The 22,008-nt window shown below is 47.6% G+C and overlaps 1 protein-coding gene across 4 annotated transcripts in view; it reads left to right on the forward strand.

Annotated features, from left to right (window-relative positions):
• LOC309543651 (disks large homolog 4-like) overlaps positions 1–22,008 on the forward strand; it is a 75,207-nt gene that overhangs the window by 1,824 nt on the left and 51,375 nt on the right. For all 4 annotated transcript variants that reach the window (XM_082276105.1, XM_082276106.1, XM_082276107.1 and 1 more), the window contains exons 2-7: positions 2,908–3,052; positions 6,066–6,204; positions 6,390–6,546; positions 6,653–6,755; positions 17,220–17,340; positions 18,887–19,057. In XM_082276105.1, the coding sequence (XP_082132231.1) occupies positions 2,935–3,052; positions 6,066–6,204; positions 6,390–6,546; positions 6,653–6,755; positions 17,220–17,340; positions 18,887–19,057 (809 nt within the window). In that variant the 5' untranslated portion in view covers positions 2,908–2,934. The remainder of the gene's footprint in view (positions 1–2,907; positions 3,053–6,065; positions 6,205–6,389; positions 6,547–6,652; positions 6,756–17,219; positions 17,341–18,886; positions 19,058–22,008) is intronic.

The following is a 22,008-nucleotide window of genomic DNA, read 5'->3' on the forward strand; positions in this document are numbered from 1 at the left end:
CTCCTCTACCTTCATCTCCCCTTTATGTCACTACCAACCCTTCCTCCTGTACCATCATTTCACCTGTATGTCTCTACCAACTCTACCTCCTCTAACTTCATCTCACCGTCTCTGCCAATGCTTCCTCCTCTACCTTCATCTTACCTGTATGTCTTTACCAACGCTTCCTCCTCTACCTTCATCTCACCTGTATGTCTCTACCAACGCTTCCTCCTCTACCTTCATCTCACCTGTATGTCTCTACCAACCCTTCCTCCTCTACCTTCATCTTACCTGTATGTCTCTACCAACGCTTCCTCCTCTACCTTCATCTCACCTGTATGTCTCTACCAACCCTTCCTCCTCTACCTTCATCTCACCTGTATGTCTCTGCCAACCCTTCCTCCTCTACCTTCATCTCACCTGTATGTCTCTGCCAACACTTCCTCCTCTTCCTTCATCTCACCTGTATGTCTCTACCAACGCTTTCTCCTCTACCTTCATCTCACCTGTATGTCTCTACCAACGCTTCCTCCTCTTCCTTCATCTCACCTGTATGTCTCTGCCAAACCTTCCTCCTCTACCTTCATCTCACCTGTGCGTCTCTGCCAGCGCTTCCTCCTCTACCTTCATCTCCCCTTTATGTCACTACCAACCCTTCCTCCTGTACCATCATTTCACCTGTATGTCTCTACCAACTCTACCTCCTCTAACTTCATCTCACCGTCTCTGCCAATGCTTCCTCCTCTACCTTCATCTCACCTGTATGTCTCTGCCAACGCTTCCTCCTTGTCGTGGAAATTAATAGGGCTTGGAGCATAGAAACCCGCTCAGTGTGCTCAAAATGAATACGCACCAAACACTATTAATAGCTTGTACTGAAAAGTACAATGTACCGCTCTTTTGTATAAAGGTTTCCGAGCGCTCGGCAGCAAAGAAAATGAACAGACACGCTTGCTGTAGTCAATTCGATGCTATCTGCAGGTTTCCTCTGAGTGACTGACTTCTCCAAGACACAGCAGGTTTATTTAACAAAAGGGAATTACAGGGAGTGGCTTCAAGACCACCAATCACAGAACATGTATACATTCAAAGTGCAATAGAAACTGTAGAGTGGATGCCCATGAATGGACACGGCCAAACAAAAGGGAATTCCAACTGTAGCACATGGTTTCCCATTGTTCACCCATGTCAATCCATAAACATGTACTCATACTTATTAGTGGGTCCAATCATACATGATTCATATATAAACCAAATGTGATAGTGACCCTTCTATTTGTTCCAGTTGATGAGGCTTTATCTGCATAAGATAATAGTAGCAGTGTTTCAGTCACACGGATCCGAATATGACTAAAAGGTGCCATCTATTAATCTTGGTAAAATGATAAGAATTTCCATATCACAAACATAACTCAGCAGTACGGGGCCCCGAATTGCGGATATAGATCTGTGTGATGGACTCTCTTTGCTACTAGTATTGTGCCATCTAATCCAATGGAAGGTTTTCACCAACAAGTCTTTCCTGCAATGACAGTTAAAGCAATATTCGCTGTGAATAGCGATTACCGGTAAAACTCACACTGGGAGACATTATGACTATTTAACTAAAGAAATGTCCACAATCAAATTTTCCACAACATCCTCTACCTTCATTTCACCTGTATGTCTCTACCAACGCTTCCTCCTCTACCTTCATCTCACCTGTATGTCTCTACCAACGCTTCCTCCTCTACCTTCATCTCACCTGTATGTCTCTGCCAACCCTTCCTCCTCCACCTTCATTTCACCTGTATGTCTCTACCAACGCTTCCTCCTCTACCTTCATCTCACCTGTATGTCTCTACCAACGCTTCATCCTCTACCTTCATCTCACCTGTATGTCTCTGCCAATGCTCCCTCCTCTACCTTCATCTCACCTGTATGTCACTGCCAACCCTTCCTCCTCTACCTTCATCTCACCTGTATGTCTCTACCAACGCTTCCTCCTCTACCTTCATCTCACCTGTATGTCACTGCCAACCCTTCCTCCTCTACCTTCATCTCACCTGTATGTCTCTGCCAACACTTCCTCCTCTACCTTCATCTCACCTGTATGTCTCTGCCAACACTTCCTCCTCTACCTTCATCTCACCTGTATGTCTCTACCAACGCTTCCTCCTCTACCTTCATCTCACCTGTATGTCACTGCCAACCCTTCCTTCTCTACCTTCATCTCACCTGTATGTCTCTGCCAACACTTCCTCCTCTACCTTCATCTCACCTGTATGTCTCTGCCAACACTTCCTCCTCTACCTTCATCTCACCTGTATGTCACTACCAACGCTTCCTCCTCTGCCTTCATCTCGCCTGTATGTCTCTGCCAACCCTTCCTCCTCTACCTTCATCTCACCTGTATGTCTCTGCCAACCCTTCCTCCTCTACCTTCATTCTTCCTCTACCTTCATCTCACCTGTATGTCAGTGCCAACGCTTCCTCCTCTACCTTCATCTCACCTGTTGTCCACACCTCATCTCTCTGTTTCTCTCTCACTTCCCCCAATAGTTCTTGTTCTTTCTCCCTCCTCAGCTCTCCTACCCTCTTCCCTCTCTTCTTCATTCTCCTCTATATTTGTAGCCTTCTGTCAGCAAAGGGAAGACAGAGAAATTTCAATGGATCCTTCAGGTGTCTGCAATGGTGAGGGTGCTATATAGTAGGCATTATAAGGTTTATGGTGACTGAGTCCCCTCCCACCCATATGACACCCCTCCAGACGGGGAATGGGCCCCCCAGTTGCAGACACTGCAAGTCTGAAATATGTAGTCTATATAAAATATGCGTTCTATGTGCCAGGTCTACTATAAATACCAAAATGGCTGCTGGAAGAGTTCTGTAGGTCTGCGATGTCTTTATGCTAGCGGTTTCTTTTAACCCTGTGTTGTCTTGTAGGTGAATCATGTCAGTTTGGAGGATGTAATGCATGAGGATGCAGTGGCAGCTCTAAAGAACACATCGGATATCGTCTACCTGAAAGTGGCCAAACCCACCAACGTCTACCTGAATGATTCTTACGCTCCCCCAGATATCACCACTTGTATGTCACTGTCTACCAAAGCTTCCTCCTCTACCTTCATTCCTCCTGTACCTTCATCTCACCTGTAGGTCACTGTCTACCAACGCTTCCTCCTCTACCTTCATTCCTCCTCAACCTTCATCTCACCTGTATATCACTGTCTACCAACGCTTCCTCCTCTACCTTCATTCCTCCTCAACCTTCACCTCACCTGTATGCCTCTGCCAACGCTTCCTCCTCTACCTTCATCTCACCTGTATGTCACTGTCTGCCAAAGCTTCCTCCTCTACCTTCATCTCACCTGTATGTCTCTGCCAACGCTTCCTCCTCTACCTTCATCTCACCTGTATGTCTCTGCCAACGCTTCCTCCTCTACATTCATCTCACCTGTATGTCTCTGCCAATGCTTCCTCCTCCTACCTTCATCTCACCTTTATGTCTCTGCCAACGCTTCCTCCTCTACCTTCATCTCACCTTTATGTCTCTGCCAAAGCTTCCTCCTCTACCTTCATCTCACCTGTATGTCTCTGCCAACGCTTCCTCCTCTACCTTCATCTCACCTGTATGTCTCTGCCAACGCTTCCTCCTCTACATTCATCTCACCTGTATGTCTCTGCCAATGCTTCCTCCTCCTACCTTCATCTCACCTTTATGTCTCTGCCAACGCTTCCTCCTCTACATTCATCTCACCTGTATGTCTCTGCCAAAGCTTCCTTCTCTACCTTCATCTCACCTGTATGTCACTGTCTGCCAAAGCTTCCTCCTCTACCTTCATCTCACCTGTATGTCTCTGCCAATGCTTCCTCCTCCTACCTTCATCTCACCTTTATGTCTCTGCCAACGCTTCCTCCTCTACCTTCATCTCACCTTTATGTCTCTGCCAAAGCTTCCTCCTCTACCTTCATCTCACCTGTATGTCTCTGCCAACGCTTCCTCCTCTACCTTCATCTCACCTGTATGTCTCTGCCAACGCTTCCTCCTCTACCTTCATCTCACCTTTATGTCTCTGCCAAAGCTTCCTCCTCTACCTTCATCTCACCTGTATGTCACTGTCTGCCAAAGCTTCCTCCTCTACCTTCATCTCACCTGTATGTCTCTGCCAACGCTTCCTCCTCTACCTTCATCTCACCTGTATGTCTCTGCCAACGCTTCCTCCTCTACATTCATCTCACCTGTATGTCTCTGCCAATGCTTCCTCCTCCTACCTTCATCTCACCTTTATGTCTCTGCCAACGCTTCCTCCTCTACCTTCATCTCACCTTTATGTCTCTGCCAAAGCTTCCTCCTCTACCTTCATCTCACCTGTATGTCTCTGCCAACGCTTCCTCCTCTACCTTCATCTCACCTGTATGTCTCTGCCAACGCTTCCTCCTCTACATTCATCTCACCTGTATGTCTCTGCCAATGCTTCCTCCTCCTACCTTCATCTCACCTTTATGTCTCTGCCAACGCTTCCTCCTCTACCTTCATCTCACCTGTATGTCTCTGCCAAAGCTTCCTCCTCTACCTTCATCTCACCTGTATGTCTCTGCCAATGCTTCCTCCTCCTACCTTCATCTCACCTTTATGTCTCTGCCAACGCTTCCTCCTCTACCTTCATCTCACCTGTATGTCTCTGCCAACGCTTCCTCCTCTACCTTCATCTCACCTGTATGTCTCTGCCAAGGCTTCCTCCTCTACCTTCATCCCACCTGTATGTCTCTGCCAACGCTTCCTCCTCTACATTCATCTCACCTGTATGTCTCTGCCAACGCTTCCTCCTCTACATTCATCTAACCTGTATGTCTCTGCCAACGCTTCCTCCTCTACCTTCATCTCACCTTTATGTCTCTGCCAACGCTTCCTCCTCTACCTTCATCTCACCTGTATGTCTCTGACAACGCTTCCTCCTCTACCTTCATCTCACTTGTATGTCTCTGCCAAAGCTTCCTCCTCTACCTTCATCTCACCTGTATGTCACTGTCTGCCAAAGCTTCCTCCTCTACCTTCATCTCACCTGTATGTCTCTGCCAACGCTTCCTCCTCTACCTTCATCTCACCTGTATGTCTCTGCCAACGCTTCCTCCTCTACATTCATCTCACCTGTATGTCTCTGCCAATGCTTCCTCCTCCTACCTTCATCTCACCTTTATGTCTCTGCCAACGCTTCCTCCTCTACCTTCATCTCACCTTTATGTCTCTGCCAAAGCTTCCTCCTCTACCTTCATCTCACCTGTATGTCTCTGCCAACGCTTCCTCCTCAACCTTCATCTCACCTGTATGTCTCTGCCAACGCTTCCTCCTCTACATTCATCTCACCTGTATGTCTCTGCCAATGCTTCCTCCTCCTACCTTCATCTCACCTTTATGTCTCTGCCAACGCTTCCTCCTCTACCTTCATCTCACCTGTATGTCTCTGCCAAAGCTTCCTCCTCTACCTTCATCTCACCTGTATGTCTCTGCCAATGCTTCCTCCTCCTACCTTCATCTCACCTTTATGTCTCTGCCAACGCTTCCTCCTCTACCTTCATCTCACCTGTATGTCTCTGCCAATGCTTCCTCCTCTACCTTCATCTCACCTGTATGTCTCTGCCAAGGCTTCCTCCTCTACCTTCATCCCACCTGTATGTCTCTGCCAACGCTTCCTCCTCTACATTCATCTCACCTGTATGTCTCTGCCAACGCTTCCTCCTCTACATTCATCTAACCTGTATGTCTCTGCCAACGCTTCCTCCTCTACCTTCATCTCACCTGTATGTCTCTACCAACGCTTCCTCCTCTACCTTCATCTCACCTGTATGTCTCTGCCAATGCTTCCTCCTCTACCTTCATCTCACCTGTATGTCTCTGCCTTCCAATGTTTCCTTATCTACCTGCATCTCAACTGTTCTCTTCTACTGACCTCATTCTCCTCCTTCTTTCCCATCTCTCCCTCTGTCATCGTCCCCTCCATCTCCCTCCCCACTCATTCACTGTCTCCCTTTCCCTGTTTTTTTTTCTTTCCTCTCCTTTCTTCCCTGCTCTCTTCTTCATCCTCATCTCTCTCTATTTGCAGCCTACTCACAGCAGCTGGACAGTGATTTGTGTCACCCTAGTTACCTGGGCCCTGAGTATGCACCAGTCATGACACCGACATCACCTCGAAGATACTCACCAATTCCCAAAGAGCTAATGGGAGAGGAGGAGGTGCCACGGTAAGAGGGGCAGGAAGGTGAGGTGGGGTGGAAGATTGGTGTACATGGTCAGTGTTTGGTGTAGAATGTATCACATTGGGATATCTGGTAGCTGGATAGAAGAACAGTTTGAGATTCTGGGTGGAAAATGCGGGCAATGTGCCGACACATGGGTTCTGGTTGTCACACCTCTGCCATTTCTACAGGGAACCACGGAGGATTGTTATACATCGTGGATCAACGGGTCTAGGTTTTAATATCGTGGGTGGAGAAGACGGGGAAGGAATTTTTATCTCATTCATTTTGGCGGGTGGACCAGCTGATCTGAGTGGAGCCCTGCGGAAAGGCGATCAGATCCTGTCTGTGAGTATAGACACCTCCAGTACATGTGTCATTATGTGTAAAATGTGACTGCTGTACACGTGACAAATGGAATGCACAAAACTCAATGTTCCTGAATGACCACCAGGTGAATGGAGTAGATCTGAGGAACGCGACACATGAACAAGCAGCACTGGCTCTGAAGAACGCTGGACAGACCGTCACCATCATTGCACAATACAAACCGGAAGGTATGCAATATGCTTATCGTCATATGTTAGCGGCTAACGCGTGTCCGTCAGTCAGTGATTGGACATGGTGGTATCCGTCAGTCAGTGATTGGACATGGTAGTATCCGTCAGTCAGTGATTGGACATGGTGGTATCCGTCAGTCAGTGATTGGACATGGTGGTATCCGTCAGTCAGTGATTGGACATGGTAGTATCCGTCAGTCAGTGATTGGACATGGTGGTAGTAATGTAAATGATCCGTCTGACAACAGACATAATGGTAGTGGAAAGGGCTGCCACTTCCACTCACTACAATAAAAATTGAAGGTCCGCAGCTCTGTGTAATCCTCGTAGAATTCTTTTATTCCGAAGGAACCACAGCCTGAGTACAGAGACATCATAACTAAGGCCGATCAAGGCTGAAACGCGTCAACGTCTCTGTATTCAGGCTGTGATCACTGTGGAGCAGTAAATAAAGGAAGATTGTATGAGCATTGCACAGAATTGATGACCTTCTGTTTGAATTACACTGTTACAGTTGTGGATTGTGACCCCCCCCCCCCCCACTCCTTCCCCACAACCCCACACACCTATTTGCAGGGGTGGAGCATCTCCTTGTTCTGTTCATTCCACTTCCACACAGAGTGAATGTGAAACATCGCCCATTTATCCCCATTCACACGCTGTCTATGAATGGTGTGATGTACATGCTGCAATAATATGGATGCTGAGCATGCACGGCACAAGGCATGGCGGTAAACGGCCATTGTTAGACGATAGATTCCAAGGACAACAAAAATGGGGGCAGGGTGAGGGGCTTACATGCAGTGATTATTTTCCTCATTATACCGGGATATGCTGGACGTCTCTCATTGATATGAATGGCCCCAACTATACATCCTACCGTATTCTACCATTGGCCCCTTACCCTGTACTCCACCATACATCCAACCATATTCTACTACTGGACCCTTACCCTGTACTCCTCTATACATCCAACCATATTCTACTACTGCACCCTTACCCTCTACTCCTCCATACATCCAACCATATTCTACTACTGGACCCTTACCCTGTACTCCTCTATACATCCAACCATATTCTACTACTGCACCCTTACCCTCTACTCCTCCATACATCCAACCATATTCTACTACTGCACCCTTACCCTGTACTCCTCCATACATCCAACCATATTCTACTACTGGACCCTTACCCTCTACTCCTCCATACATCCACCCATATTCTACTACTGGACCCTTACCCTGTACTCCTCCATTCATCCACCCATATTCTACTACTGCACCCTTACCCTCTACTCCTCCATACATCCAACCATATTCTACTACTGCACCCTTACCCTGTACTCCTCCATACATCCAACCATATTCTACTACTGCACCCTTACCCTCTACTCCTCCATACATCCACCCATATTCTACTACTGGACCCTTACCCTGTACTCCTCTATACATCCAACCATATTCTACTACTGCACCCTTACCCTCTACTCCTCCATACATCCAACCATATTCTACTACTGCACCCTTACCCTGTACTCCTCCATACATCCAACCATATTCTACTACTGCACCCTTACCCTCTACTCCTCCATACATCCACCCATATTCTACTACTGGACCCTTACCCTGTACTCCTCTATACATCCTACCGTATTCTACTACTGCACCCTCACCCTGTACTCCACCATACATCCAACCATATTCTACTACTGGACCCTTACCCTGTACTCCTCCATACATCCACCCATATTCTACTACTGGACCCTTACCCTGTACTCCACCATACATCCTACCGTATTCTACTACTGCACCCTCACCCTGTACTCTACCATACATCCAACCATATTCTACTACTGGACCCTTACCCTGTACTCCACCATACATCCAACCATATTCTACTACTGGACCCTTACCCTGTACTCCACCATACATCCAACCATATTCTACTACTGCACCCTTACCCTCTACTCCTCCATACATCCACCCATATTCTACTACTGGACCCTTACCCTGTACTCCTCTATACATCCTACCGTATTCTACTACTGCACCCTCACCCTGTACTCCACCATACATCCAACCATATTCTACTACTGGACCCTTACCCTGTACTCCTCCATACATCCACCCATATTCTACTACTGGACCCTTACCCTGTACTCCACCATACATCCTACCGTATTCTACTACTGCACCCTCACCCTGTACTCCACCATACATCCAACCATATTCTACTACTGGACCCTTACCCTGTACTCCACCATACATCCAACCATATTCTACTACTGGACCCTTACCCTGTACTCCTCCATTCATCCACCCATATTCTACTACTGCATCCTCACCCTGTACTCCTCCATACATCCTACCGTATTCTACTACTGCACCCTTACCCTGTGCTCCTCCATACATCCACCCATATTCTACTACTGGACCCTTACCCTGTACTCCACCATACATCCAACCATATTCTACTACTGGACCCTTACCCTGTACTCCTCCATACATCCAACCATATTCTTCTACTGGACCCTTACCCTGTACTCCACCATACATCCAACCATATTCTACTACTGGACCCTTACCCTGTACTCCTCCATACATCCAACCATATTCTACTACTGGACCCTTACCCTGTATTCCTCTATACATCCAACCATATTCTACTACTGGACCCTTACCCTGTACTCCTCCATACATCCAACCATATTCTACTACTGCACCCTCACCCTGTACTCCTCCATACATCCAACCATATTCTACTACTGCACCCTTACCCTGTACTCCACCATACATCCACCCATATTCTACTACTGGACCCTTACCCTCTACTCCTCCATTCATCCACCCATATTCTACTACTGCATCCTCACCCTGTACTCCTCCATACATCCACCCATATTCTACGACTGCACCCTCACCCTGTACTCCTCCATACATCCACCCATATTCTACTACTGCACCCTCACCCTGTACTCCTCCATACATCCAACCATATTCTACTACTGGACCCTCACCCTGTACTCCTCCATACATCCACCCATATTCTACTACTGCACCCTCACCCTGTACTCCTCCTTACATCCAACCATATTCTACTACTGCACCCTCACCCTGTACTCCTCCATACATCCAACCATATTCTACGACTGCACCCTCACCCTGTACTCCTCCATACATCCACCCATATTCTACTACTGCACCCTCACCCTGTACTCCTCCATACATCCAACCATATTCTACTACTGGACCCTCACCCTGTACTCCTCCATACATCCACCCATATTCTACTACTGCACCCTCACCCTGTACTCCTCCTTACATCCAACCATATTCTACTACTGCACCCTCACCCTGTACTCCTCCATACATCCAACCATATTCTACTACTGCACCCTTACCCTGTACTCCTCCATACATCCACCCATATTCTACTACTGGACCCTCACCCTGTACTCCTCCATACATCCACCCATATTCTACTACTGGACCCTCACCCTGTACTCCTCCATACATCCACCCATATTCTACTACTGCACCCTCACCCTGTACTCCTCCATACATCCAACCATATTCTTCTACTGCACCCTCACCCTGTACTCCTCCATACATCCAACCATATTCTACTACTGCACCCTTACCCTGTACTCCTCCATACATCCACCCATATTCTACTACTGGACCCTTACCCTGTACTCCTCTATACATCCAACCATATTCTACTACCAGACCCTTACCCTGTACTCCTCTATACATCCTACCATATTCTACTACTGCACCCTCAACCTGTACTCCTTCATACATCCAACCATATTCTACTACTGCACCCTCACCCTGTACTCCACCATACATCCACCCATATTCTACTACTGCACCCTTACCCTGTACTCCACCATACATCCACCCATATTCTACTACTGCACCCTTACCCTGTACTCCTCCATACATCCACCCATATTCTACTACTGGACCCTTACCCTGTACTCCTCCATACATCCTACCATATTCCACTACTGCACCCTTACCCTGTACTCCTCCATACATCCACCCATATTCTACTACTGCACCCTTACCCTGTACTCCACCATACATCCAACCATATTCTACTACTGGACCCTTACCCTGTACTCCACCATACATCCAACCATATTCTACTACTGGACCCTTACCCTGTACTCCTCCATTCATCCACCCATATTCTACTACTGGACCCTTACCCTGTACTCCTCCATTCATCCACCCATATTCTACTACTGCACCCTCACCCTGTACTCCTCCATACATCCAACCATATTCTACTACTGCACCCTCACCCTGTACTCCTCCATACATCCAACCATATTCTACTACTGGACCCTCACCCTGTACTCCTCCATACATCCACCCATATTCTACTACTGCACCCTCACCCTGTACTCCTCCATACATCCACCCATATTCTACTACTGCACCCTCACCCTGTACTCCTCTATACATCCTACCGTATTCTACTACTGGACCCTTACCCTGTACTCCTCCATACATCCAACCATATTCTACTACTGGACCCTTACCCTGTACTCCTCCATACATCCAACCATATTCTACTACTGCACCCTCACCCTGTACTCCTCCATACATCCAACCATATTCTACTACTGCACCCTCACCCTGTACTCCTCCATACATCCAACCATATTCTACTACTGCACCCTTACCCTGTACTCCTCCATACATTCAACCATATTCTACTACTGGACCCTTACCCTGTACTCCTCTATACATCCAACCATATTCTACTACTGGACCCTTACCCTGTACTCCTCCATACATCCTACCGTATTCTACTACTGCACCCTTACCCTGTACTCCTCCATACATCCAACCATATTCTACTACTGTACCCTCACCCTGTACTCCTCCATACATCCAACCATATTCTACTACTGCACCCTCACCCTGTACTCCTCCATACATCCAACCATATTCTACTACTGCACCCTTACCCTGTACTCCTCCATACATTCAACCATATTCTACTACTGGACCCTTACCCTGTACTCCACCATACATCCACCCATATTCTACTACTGCACCCTTACCCTGTAATCCACCATACATCCAACCATATTCTACTACTGCACCCTTACCCTGTACTCCTCCATACATCCAACCATATTCTACTACTGGACCCTTACCCTGTACTCCTCCATACATCCACCCATATTCTACTACTGCACCCTCACCCTGTACTCCTCCATACATCCAACCATATTCTACTACTGCACCCTCACCCTGTACTCCTCCATACATCCAACCATATTCTACTACTGCACCCTTACCCTGTACTCCTCCATACATTCAACCATATTCTACTACTGGACCCTTACCCTGTACTCCTCTATACATCCAACCATATTCTACTACTGGACCCTTACCCTGTACTCCACCATACATCCAACCATATTCTACTACTGCACCCTTACCCTGGACTCCTCCATACATCCAACCATATTCTACTACTGCACCCTCACCCTGTACTCCACCATACATCCAACCATATTCTACTACTGCACCCTTACCCTGTACTCCACCATACATCCAACCATATTCTACTACTGGACCCTTACCCTGGACTCCTCCATACATCCAACCATATTCTACTACTGCACCCTCACCCTGTACTCCACCATACATCCAACCATATTCTACTACTGGCCCCTTACCCTGTACTCCTCCATACATCCTACCGTATTCTACTACTGCACCCTCACCCTGTACTCCTCCATACATCCTACCATATTCTAGTACTGCACCCTTACCCTGTACTCCTCCATACATCCAACCATATTCTACTACTGCACCCTTACCCTGTACTCCTCCATACATCCAACCATATTCTACTACTGCACCCTTACCCTGTACTCCTCCATACATCCAACCATATTCTACTACTGCACCCTTACCCTGTACTCCTCCATACATCCAACCATATTCTACTACTGGACCCTTACCCTGTACTCCTCCATTCATCCACCCATATTCTACTACTGCACCCTCACCCTGTACTCCACCATACATCCAACCATATTCTACTACTGCACCCTTACCCTGTACTCCTCCATACATCCAACCATATTCTACTACTGCACCCTTACCCTGTACTCCACCATACATCCACCCATATTCTACTACTGCACCCTCACCCTGTACTCCTCCATACATCCTACCATATTCTACTACTGGACCCTTACCCTGTACTCCTCCATACATCCAACCATATTCTACTACTGCACCCTTACCCTGTACTCCTCCATACATCCAACCATATTCTACTACTGGACCCTTACCCTGTACTCCTCCATACATCCAACCATATTCTACTACTGGACCCTTACCCTGTACTCCTCCATACATCCTACCATATTCCACTACTGCACCCTCACCCTGTACTCCACCATACATCCAACCATATTCTACTACTGCACCCTCACCCTGTACTCCTCTATACATCCAACCATATTCTACTACTGCACCCTTACCCTGTACTCCTCCATACATCCAACCATATTCTACTACTGCACCCTCACCCTGTACTCCTCCATACATCCAACCATATTCTACTACTGCACCCTTACCCTGTACTCCTCCATACATCCAACCATATTCTACTACTGGACCCTTACCCTGTACTCCACCATACATCCAACCATATTCTACTACTGCACCCTTACCCTGTACTCCTCTATACATCCAACCATATTCTACTACTGCACCCTCACCCTGTACTCCACCATACATCCACCCATATTCTACTACTGGACCCTTACCCTGTACTCCACCATACATCCAACCATATTCTACTACTGCACCCTCACCCTGTACTCCTCCATACATCCAACCATATTCTACTACTGCACCCTTACCCTGTACTCCTCCATACATTCAACCATATTCTACTACTGCACCCTCACCCTGTACTCCTCCATACATCCAACCATATTCTACTACTGGACCCTTACCCTGTACTCCTCCTTACATCCAACCATATTCTACTACTGCACCCTCACCCTGTACTCCTCCTTACATCCAACCATATTCTACTACTGCACCCTTACCCTGTACTCCTCCATACATTCAACCATATTCTACTACTGCACCCTCACCCTGTACTCCTCCATACATCCAACCATATTCTACTACTGGACCCTTACCCTGTACTCCTCTATACATCCAACCATATTCTACTACTGGACCCTTACCCTGTACTCCTCCATACATCCTACCGTATTCTACTACTGCACCCTTACCCTGTACTCCTCCATACATCCAACCATATTCTACTACTGTACCCTCACCCTGTACCCCTCCATACATCCAACCATATTCTACTACTGGACCCTTACCCTGTACTCCTCCATACATCCAACCATATTCTACTACTGCACCCTCACCCTGTACTCCTCCATACATCCAACCATATTCTACTACAGCACCCTCACCCTGTACTCCTCCATACATCCTACCATATTCTACTACTGCACCCTTACCCTGTACTCCTCCATACATCCTACCATATTCTACTACTGGACCCTTACCCTGGACTCCTCCATACATCCACCCATATTCTACTACTGCACCCTCACCCTGTACTCCACCATACATCCAACCATATTCTACTACTGCACCCTCACCCTGTACTCCACCATACATCCACCCATATTCTACTACTGGCCCCTTACCCTGTACTCCTCCATACATCCTACCGTATTCTACTACTGGACCCTTACCCTGTACTCCTCCATACATCCACCCATATTCTACTACTGGACCCTTACCCTGTACTCCTCCATACATCCACCCATATTCTACTACTGGACCCTTACCCTGTACTCCTCCATACATCCTACCATATTGTACTACTGGACCCTCACCCTGTACTCCTCCATACATCCAACCGTATTCTACTACTGCACCCTCACCCTGTACTCCTCCATACATCCAACCATATTCTACTACTGGACCCTTACCCTGTACTCCTCCATACATCCACCCATATTCTACTACTGGACCCTTACCCTGTACTCCTCCATACATCCTACCATATTGTACTACTGGACCCTCACCCTGTACTCCTCCATACATCCAACCGTATTCTACTACTGGACCCTTACCCTGTACTCCACCATACATCCAACCATATTCTACTACTGCACCCTTACCCTGTACTCCTCCATACATCCAACCATATTCTACTACTGGACCCTTACCCTGTACTCCTCCATACATCCAACCATATTCTACTACTGCACCCTTACCCTGTACTCCACCATACATCCTACCATATTCTACTACTGGACCCTTACCCTGTACTCCTCCATACATCCAACCATATTCTACTACTGCACCCTTACCCTGTACTCCTCCATACATTCAACCATATTCTACTACTGCACCCTTACCCTGGACTCCTCCATACATCCAACCATATTCTACTACTGCACCCTTACCCTGTACTCCTCCATACATCCAACCATATTCTACTACTGCACCCTCACCCTGTACTCCTCCATACATCCAACCATATTCTACCATTTACCTATTTTTTAAAAAAGGCACGTTGAATTTTTTGTGTATTTTTGCGTGTTGATGCAGCTCATGGAGCCCCATTGCATCTTGCTGTTCACTCTGGTAAGGTGCCTGAGCCAATCTTTGAGCCAATCTGGTAATAATGGTCCCCTGAGATTGGAAGTGATGTAGAAGAGAGGACAATGTGTGTGGGGGATGGAAAGGGGGGGTCACGATTCGCCACGCCCACTGCGACTAGTTAACCGAGACGTGGTTTAGTTACTGGGGAGTATAAGGGGATAAGGGAAATTCCTACTGAGTAATAAGACTTGCTGTGACACTTTCGCAGCCCGCACTGCCTTTGGTCACCACTAGAAGGAGACTCCACTCCAATCCAGCTGGCTGACCACACACAGGCAGATACAAATCTTACATACAATCTGGTGCACTGTAAGGGTTAGGGAGCAATCTAGCAATTACCACACACTAATAGGATTCCTCCAGCTGTCCTACAAGCCAGAACCCCTGTGTTAATCACTCTTCCCACTGTCCCCACACCCACACACCACAAATGATAGCCTGCCACCACCCAACAGTTTGTCCGCAGACTGGTCTGCTGGGACACCACACACACGCAGATCTCTGTCTGGTTTACAATCTGCATGCAATCTGCCAACACACAGTGCAATTGCATACAGATTGGCATGTAGCTTAGACCAAGCAATTAGGCACTAAAATGCAACAATTTCTCCAGAGATATGAGTCCTAGCTTAGTACACAGAAGTCACTTATTAATTTTATAATTTAATATCCCGAAAGTGGGCAGTGCATAAGAAATATATACAAAGCAAAAGGAGTTACAAAAAAATACAAAAAGATAAAAAGACACACAATTGGCAAAACAGAAATAAACTTTACTGAAGCTTATCCCTTGGTAGAAGCATACCGGAAACCGCGTGGGGACTCCCCAGTTTAGAACTGGCTTCAAGGAAGAACGTGTTCATATCTCAGGTTCCCCAATTTATTGGAATATGGATGTGGGCTGGACTTTAGCCCCTGGCCAATCAACCCCAGGGGGATGTCCCCGTCTCAGCCCACAGGAGGCTTTGTGTTCTGAACTGACCAGAGTTGAATTGGCCCAGAACGGCGCTGACCGCTGAGTCAGGGATAGGAATTCTGACACCAGTGCATAGGGTCTGATCGCGACAGTACCAAACACTGCCTGCCTGCCGCAATCAGGCACCATATAACGGTTTTGTGCATTTCTGTAGGATTCTACACACGCTACAAATACAGATTTACATGTACTTGTAGCCCAACACGTGACCCATAAGAAGGAATTATTTTCATCTCTCTGCCACTAATATTTTAACTTTTATGAGAGATAAAATACATTCCTTAGATCTGATGGTACCAACCAAAGCTTGCCGACCATTTGGAGCCTCTCCCTGTCCCCTCGTAGCCAAGATGTCTAGCATTTTCCTTTGAGGCCTCAGGAAGGTGACAATTTTGTTTCCTTGCATCAGAGACTTTGATTGGCATGTAGGTGTCAACTCTATCCTAGAGAATGGTCCTGTCCCTTTAGATGCTAATAACAGGACATGTGTGTGTGACTGATACTAAATACTACAATTCTTAATAACCCAAAATGACACTGCATCTAAAATTATACTATTTCTACAGATCACTTCATATCTCGCTATTGCAAAGCTACCCTACTCTGACATTTATGTTACAGGGGGCATCGAAGGTAAAGGGCCTTTCCTGAACCTTCTCCTCTGCCTTGAAGATATTTCATAATTTCATAGCCGGAAGATGTCCGTCACTGTCACGTAATTCTAAGGGACACTTGATGAGGATGGAGGTAATATGGTGGTTGCTGTCAGTCATGTGGTCCTATGATGTTTCCCTGCAGAGTACAGCCGGTTTGAGGCCAAGATCCATGACCTGCGGGAGCAGCTTATGAACAGCAGTCTGGGCTCTGGCAGCGCCTCCCTACACAACACCAATGGCAACAAACGGGGATTCTACATCCGGTAAGATGGAGAAGAATGCCATGGAAGTGATGTCACTTCCCTGACAGTATACATGATACATCCCTGACAGTATACATAATACGTCCCTGACAGTATACATGATACATCCCTGACAGTATACATAATACGTCCCTGACAGTATACATGATACATCCCTGACAGTATACATAATACGTCCCTGACAGTATACATGATACATCCCTGACAGTATACATAATACGTCCCTGACAGTATACATGATACATCCCTGACAGTATACATAATACGTCCCTGACAGTATACATGATACATCCCTGACAGTATACATAATACGTCCCTGACAGTATACATGATACATCCCTGACAGTATACATAATACGTCCCTGACAGTATACATGATACATCCCTGACAGTATACATGATATGTCCCTGACAGTGGGGAATGGATTCCTAGGAACTGCACCTCATTGTCCCCCCTATTATTATAAGTTGGTATGTCCCTGTTATCCTGTATTAGAAATGGGCATGACACTAATCAACTCTATTAGATGTCAGTGTGTCCCCTTATATTGGAAGTTGGTTTGTCCCTGTTTACCTATATTAGAAGTTGGTATGTCCCTGGTCCCCCCTGTATTAGAAGTTGGTATGTCCCTGGTCCCCTGTATTAGAAGTTGGTATGTCCCTGGTCCCCTGTATTAGAAGTTGGTATGTCCCTGATCCCCTGTATTAGTAGTTGGTATGTCCCTGGTCCCAAGTATAAGAAGTTGGTATGTTCCTGGTCCCATGTATTAGAAATTGGTATGTCCCTGGTCCCCTGTATTAGAAGTTGGTATGTCCCTGGTCCCCTGTATTAGAAGTTGGTATGTCCCTGGTCCCAAGTATTAGAAGTTGGTATGTCTCTGGTCCCCTGTATTAGTAGTTGGTATGTCCCTGGTCCCATGTATTAGAAGTTGGTATGTCCCTGTTTACTTATATTAGAAGTTGGTATGTCCCTGGTCCCCTGTATTAGTAGTTGGTATGTCCCTGGTCCCAAGTATTAGAAGTTGGTATGTCTCTGGTCCCAAGTATTAGAAGTTGGTATGTCCCTGGTCCCAAGTATTAGAAGTTGGTATGTCTCTGATCCCACGTATTAGAAGTTGGTATGTCTCTGGTCCCCTGTATTAGTAGTTGGTATGTCCCTGGTCCCATGTATTAGAAGTTGGTATGTCTCTGGTCCCCTGTATTAGTAGTTGGTATGTCCCTGGTCCCATGTATTAGAAGTTGGAATGTCCCTGGTCCCCTGTATTAGAAGTTGGTATGTCCCTGGTCCCATGTATTAGAAGTTGGTATGTCCCTATTCCCCCATATTGGAAGTTGGTATGTCCCTATTCCCCATATTGGAAGTTGGTATGTCCCTATTCCCCATATTGGAAGTTGGTATGTCCTTTTTACCCCATATTGGAAGTTGGTACATCCCTGTTCCCCTGTAATAATAGCAGCATTTTTTCTGTTGCCCTTGACTCCCCCTATATCAAGCAATGGTCTTTCCCATGTAGTCTTTGTTGACCGTCGTTTCTCTTCTCCTTAGGGCGCTCTTTGACTATGACAAGACGCGGGATTGTGGCTTCCTCAGCCAGGCCCTGAGCTTTAAGTTTGGAGATGTTCTGCATGTCCTGGATGCGACAGACGAGGAATGGTGGCAGGCCCGGCGGGTGCAACCGGAGGGGGAGGAGATCGGCTTCATCCCCAGTAAAAGAAGGTGAGATGATGCCCTTTACAGGGGCTTTGTATTGTCACTCGGGGTCCAGCAACTGTGGCTGATCCTGGGTCACCCTTATATCTGGAAGCCCCTACCCTTGGCTGATCCTGGGTCACCCTTATATCTGGAGGCCCCTACCCTTGGCTTATCCTGGATCACCCTTATATCTGGAGGCCCCAATCCCAGACTGACCTTTGATTACCCTTTTATCAGAAGGCCCCAACCCTAGGATAATCCTGGGTCCCCCTTATATATGGAAGCCCCTACCCTTGGCTGATCCTGGATCACCCTTATATATGGAAGCCCCTACCCTTGGCTGATCCTGAGTCACCCTTATATATGGAAGCCCCTACCCTTGGCTGATCCTGGATCACCCTTATATATGGAAGCCCCTACCCTTGGCTGATCCTGGATCACCCTTATATCTGGAGGCCCCAATCCTAGGCTGATCCTGGGTCACCTATATATCAGGAGGCCCCAACCCTAAGCTGATCCTGGGTCACCCTTTTATCAGGAGGCCCCAACCCTAGGCTGAACTTCGGGCCCCATTTATTAGAGGAGGCCCCAACCCTAGGAAGATCCCGGGTCACCCTTCTATCTGGAGGCCACTACCCTTGGCTTATCCTGGATTACCCTAACATCAGGAGGCCCCAACCCTAGGCTGATATTCGGGCTCCATTTATTACAGGAAGCCCCACTCCTAGGATGATCCTGGGTCACCCTTATATATGGAAGCCCCTACCCTTGGCTGATCCTGGGTCACCATTATATCAGGAGGCCAGAATCCCAGGCTGATTGTGGGTCACCTTTATATCAGAAGGCCCCAACCATAGGGTGATTCTGGGTCACCCTTATATCTGGAGATACCAACTCTAGGCTGATCTTCAGGCCCCATTTATTACAGAAGGCCCAAATCCCAGGATAATCCTTAGTCACCCTTATATCTGGAGGCCCCTACCCTTGGCTGACCCTGGATCACCCTTATACCAGGAGGCCCAAACCCTAGGCTGATCCTGGATCACCCTTATATCAGGAGGCTCCAACACTAGGCTGATCTTCAGGCCCCATTTATTGCAGGAGGCCCCAATCCCAGGATGATCCTGGGTCACCCTTACATCTGGAGAACCCTACCCTTGGCTGATCCTGGGTCACCCTTATATCAGGAGACCCCAATGCCAGGCTGATCCTGGATCACCTTTATATAAGGAGGCCCCAACCCTAGGCTGATCCTGGATCACCCTTATTTCTGGAGGCCACAATCCTAGGCTGATCCTGGGTCACCTTTATATCAGGAGGCCCCAAATGTAGGCTGAGCCTGGGTCACCCTTGTATCTGGAGGCCAGAATCCCAGGCTGATCCAGGGTCACCCTTATATCTAGAGGCCCCAAATCTAGGCTGAGCCTGGGTCACCTTTATATCAGGAGGCCCCAACCCTAGGGTGTTATTTGAGCTCCATTTATTACAGGAAGCCCTACTCCTAGGATGATCCTGAGTCACCCTTATATCTGGAAGCCCCTACCCTTGGCTGATCCTGGGTCACCTTTATATCAGGAGGCCAGAATCCCAGGCTGATCCTGGGTCACCCTTTTATCGGGAGGTCCTAACCCTAGGCTGATCTTCGGGCCCCATTTATTACAGGGGGCCCCAACTCTAGGATATTTCTGGCTTACCCTTATATCTGGAGGCCCCTACCTTGGGCTGATCTTCAGGCTCCATTTATTAAAGGAAGCCCCCACCCTAGGCTGATCCTGGGCTACCCATATATCTGGAAGCCCTACCCTTGGCTGATCCTGGGTCACTCTTATATCAGGAGGCCCCAACCCTAGGCTGATCCTGGATCACTCTTATATCTGGATGTCCCAACTCTAGGCTGATCCTGGGTCACCCTTTTATCAGGGAGCTCCAACCCTTGGCTGATCCTGGATTACCCTTATATCTGGAGGCCCCATTCCTAGGCAAATCCTGGGTCACCTATATATCAGGAGGCCAGAATCCAAGGCTGATCCAGGGTCACCTTTATAGCAGAAGGCCCAAACCCTAGGCTGACCCTGGGTCAACTTTATATCAGGAGGCCCCAACACTAGGCTGATCTTCAGGCCCCTTTTATTACAAGAGGCCCCAACCCTAGGCTGATCTTCTGGCCCATTTATTACAGGAGGCCCCAACCCAAGGATGATCCTGGGTCACCCTTATATCTGGAGGCCCCTAACCTTGGCTTATAAATGGAGGCCAGAATCCCAGGCTGATCCTGGGTCACATTTATATCAAGAGGCCCCAACCCTAGGCTGATCCTGGGTCACCTTTGTGACAAGAGGCCCCAACCCTAGGCTAATATTCAGGCCCCGTTTATTACAGGAAGCCCCACCCCTAGGATGATCCTGGGTCACCCTTATATCTGGAGGCCCCTAACCTTGGCTTATAAATGGAGGCCAGAATACCAGGCTGATCCTGGGTCACATTTATATCAAGAGGCCCCAACCCTAGGCTGATCCTGGGTCACCTTTGTGACAAGAGGCCCCAACCCTAGGCTAATATTCAGGCCCCATTTATTACAGGAAGCCCCACCCCTAGGATGAACCTGGGTCACCCTTATATCTGGAAGCCCCTACCCTTGGCTGACCCTGGGTCACCTTTATATCAGGAGGCCCCAACCCTTGGCTAATCCTGGGTCACCCTTATATCTGGAGGCCAGAATCCCAGGCTGATCCTGGGTCACCTTTATATCAGAAGGCCCAACTATAAGGTGATCCTGGGTCACCCTTTTATTAGGAGGCCCCGACCCTAGGCTGATCTTCAGGGCCCATTTATTACAGGAGGCCCCAACCCTAGGATAATCCTGGGTCATCCTTATATTTGAGGCCTCTACCCTTGGCTGATCCTGCGTCACCCTATATCAGTAGGCCCCGACTGTAGGCTGATCCTGGGTCACCCTTATATCCAGAGGCCCCAAT

This window comes from Pelophylax lessonae (genome assembly GCF_965119305.1).
Source record: "Pelophylax lessonae genome assembly, contig: HAP1_SCAFFOLD_271, whole genome shotgun sequence".
Taxonomy (NCBI): domain Eukaryota; kingdom Metazoa; phylum Chordata; class Amphibia; order Anura; family Ranidae; genus Pelophylax; species Pelophylax lessonae.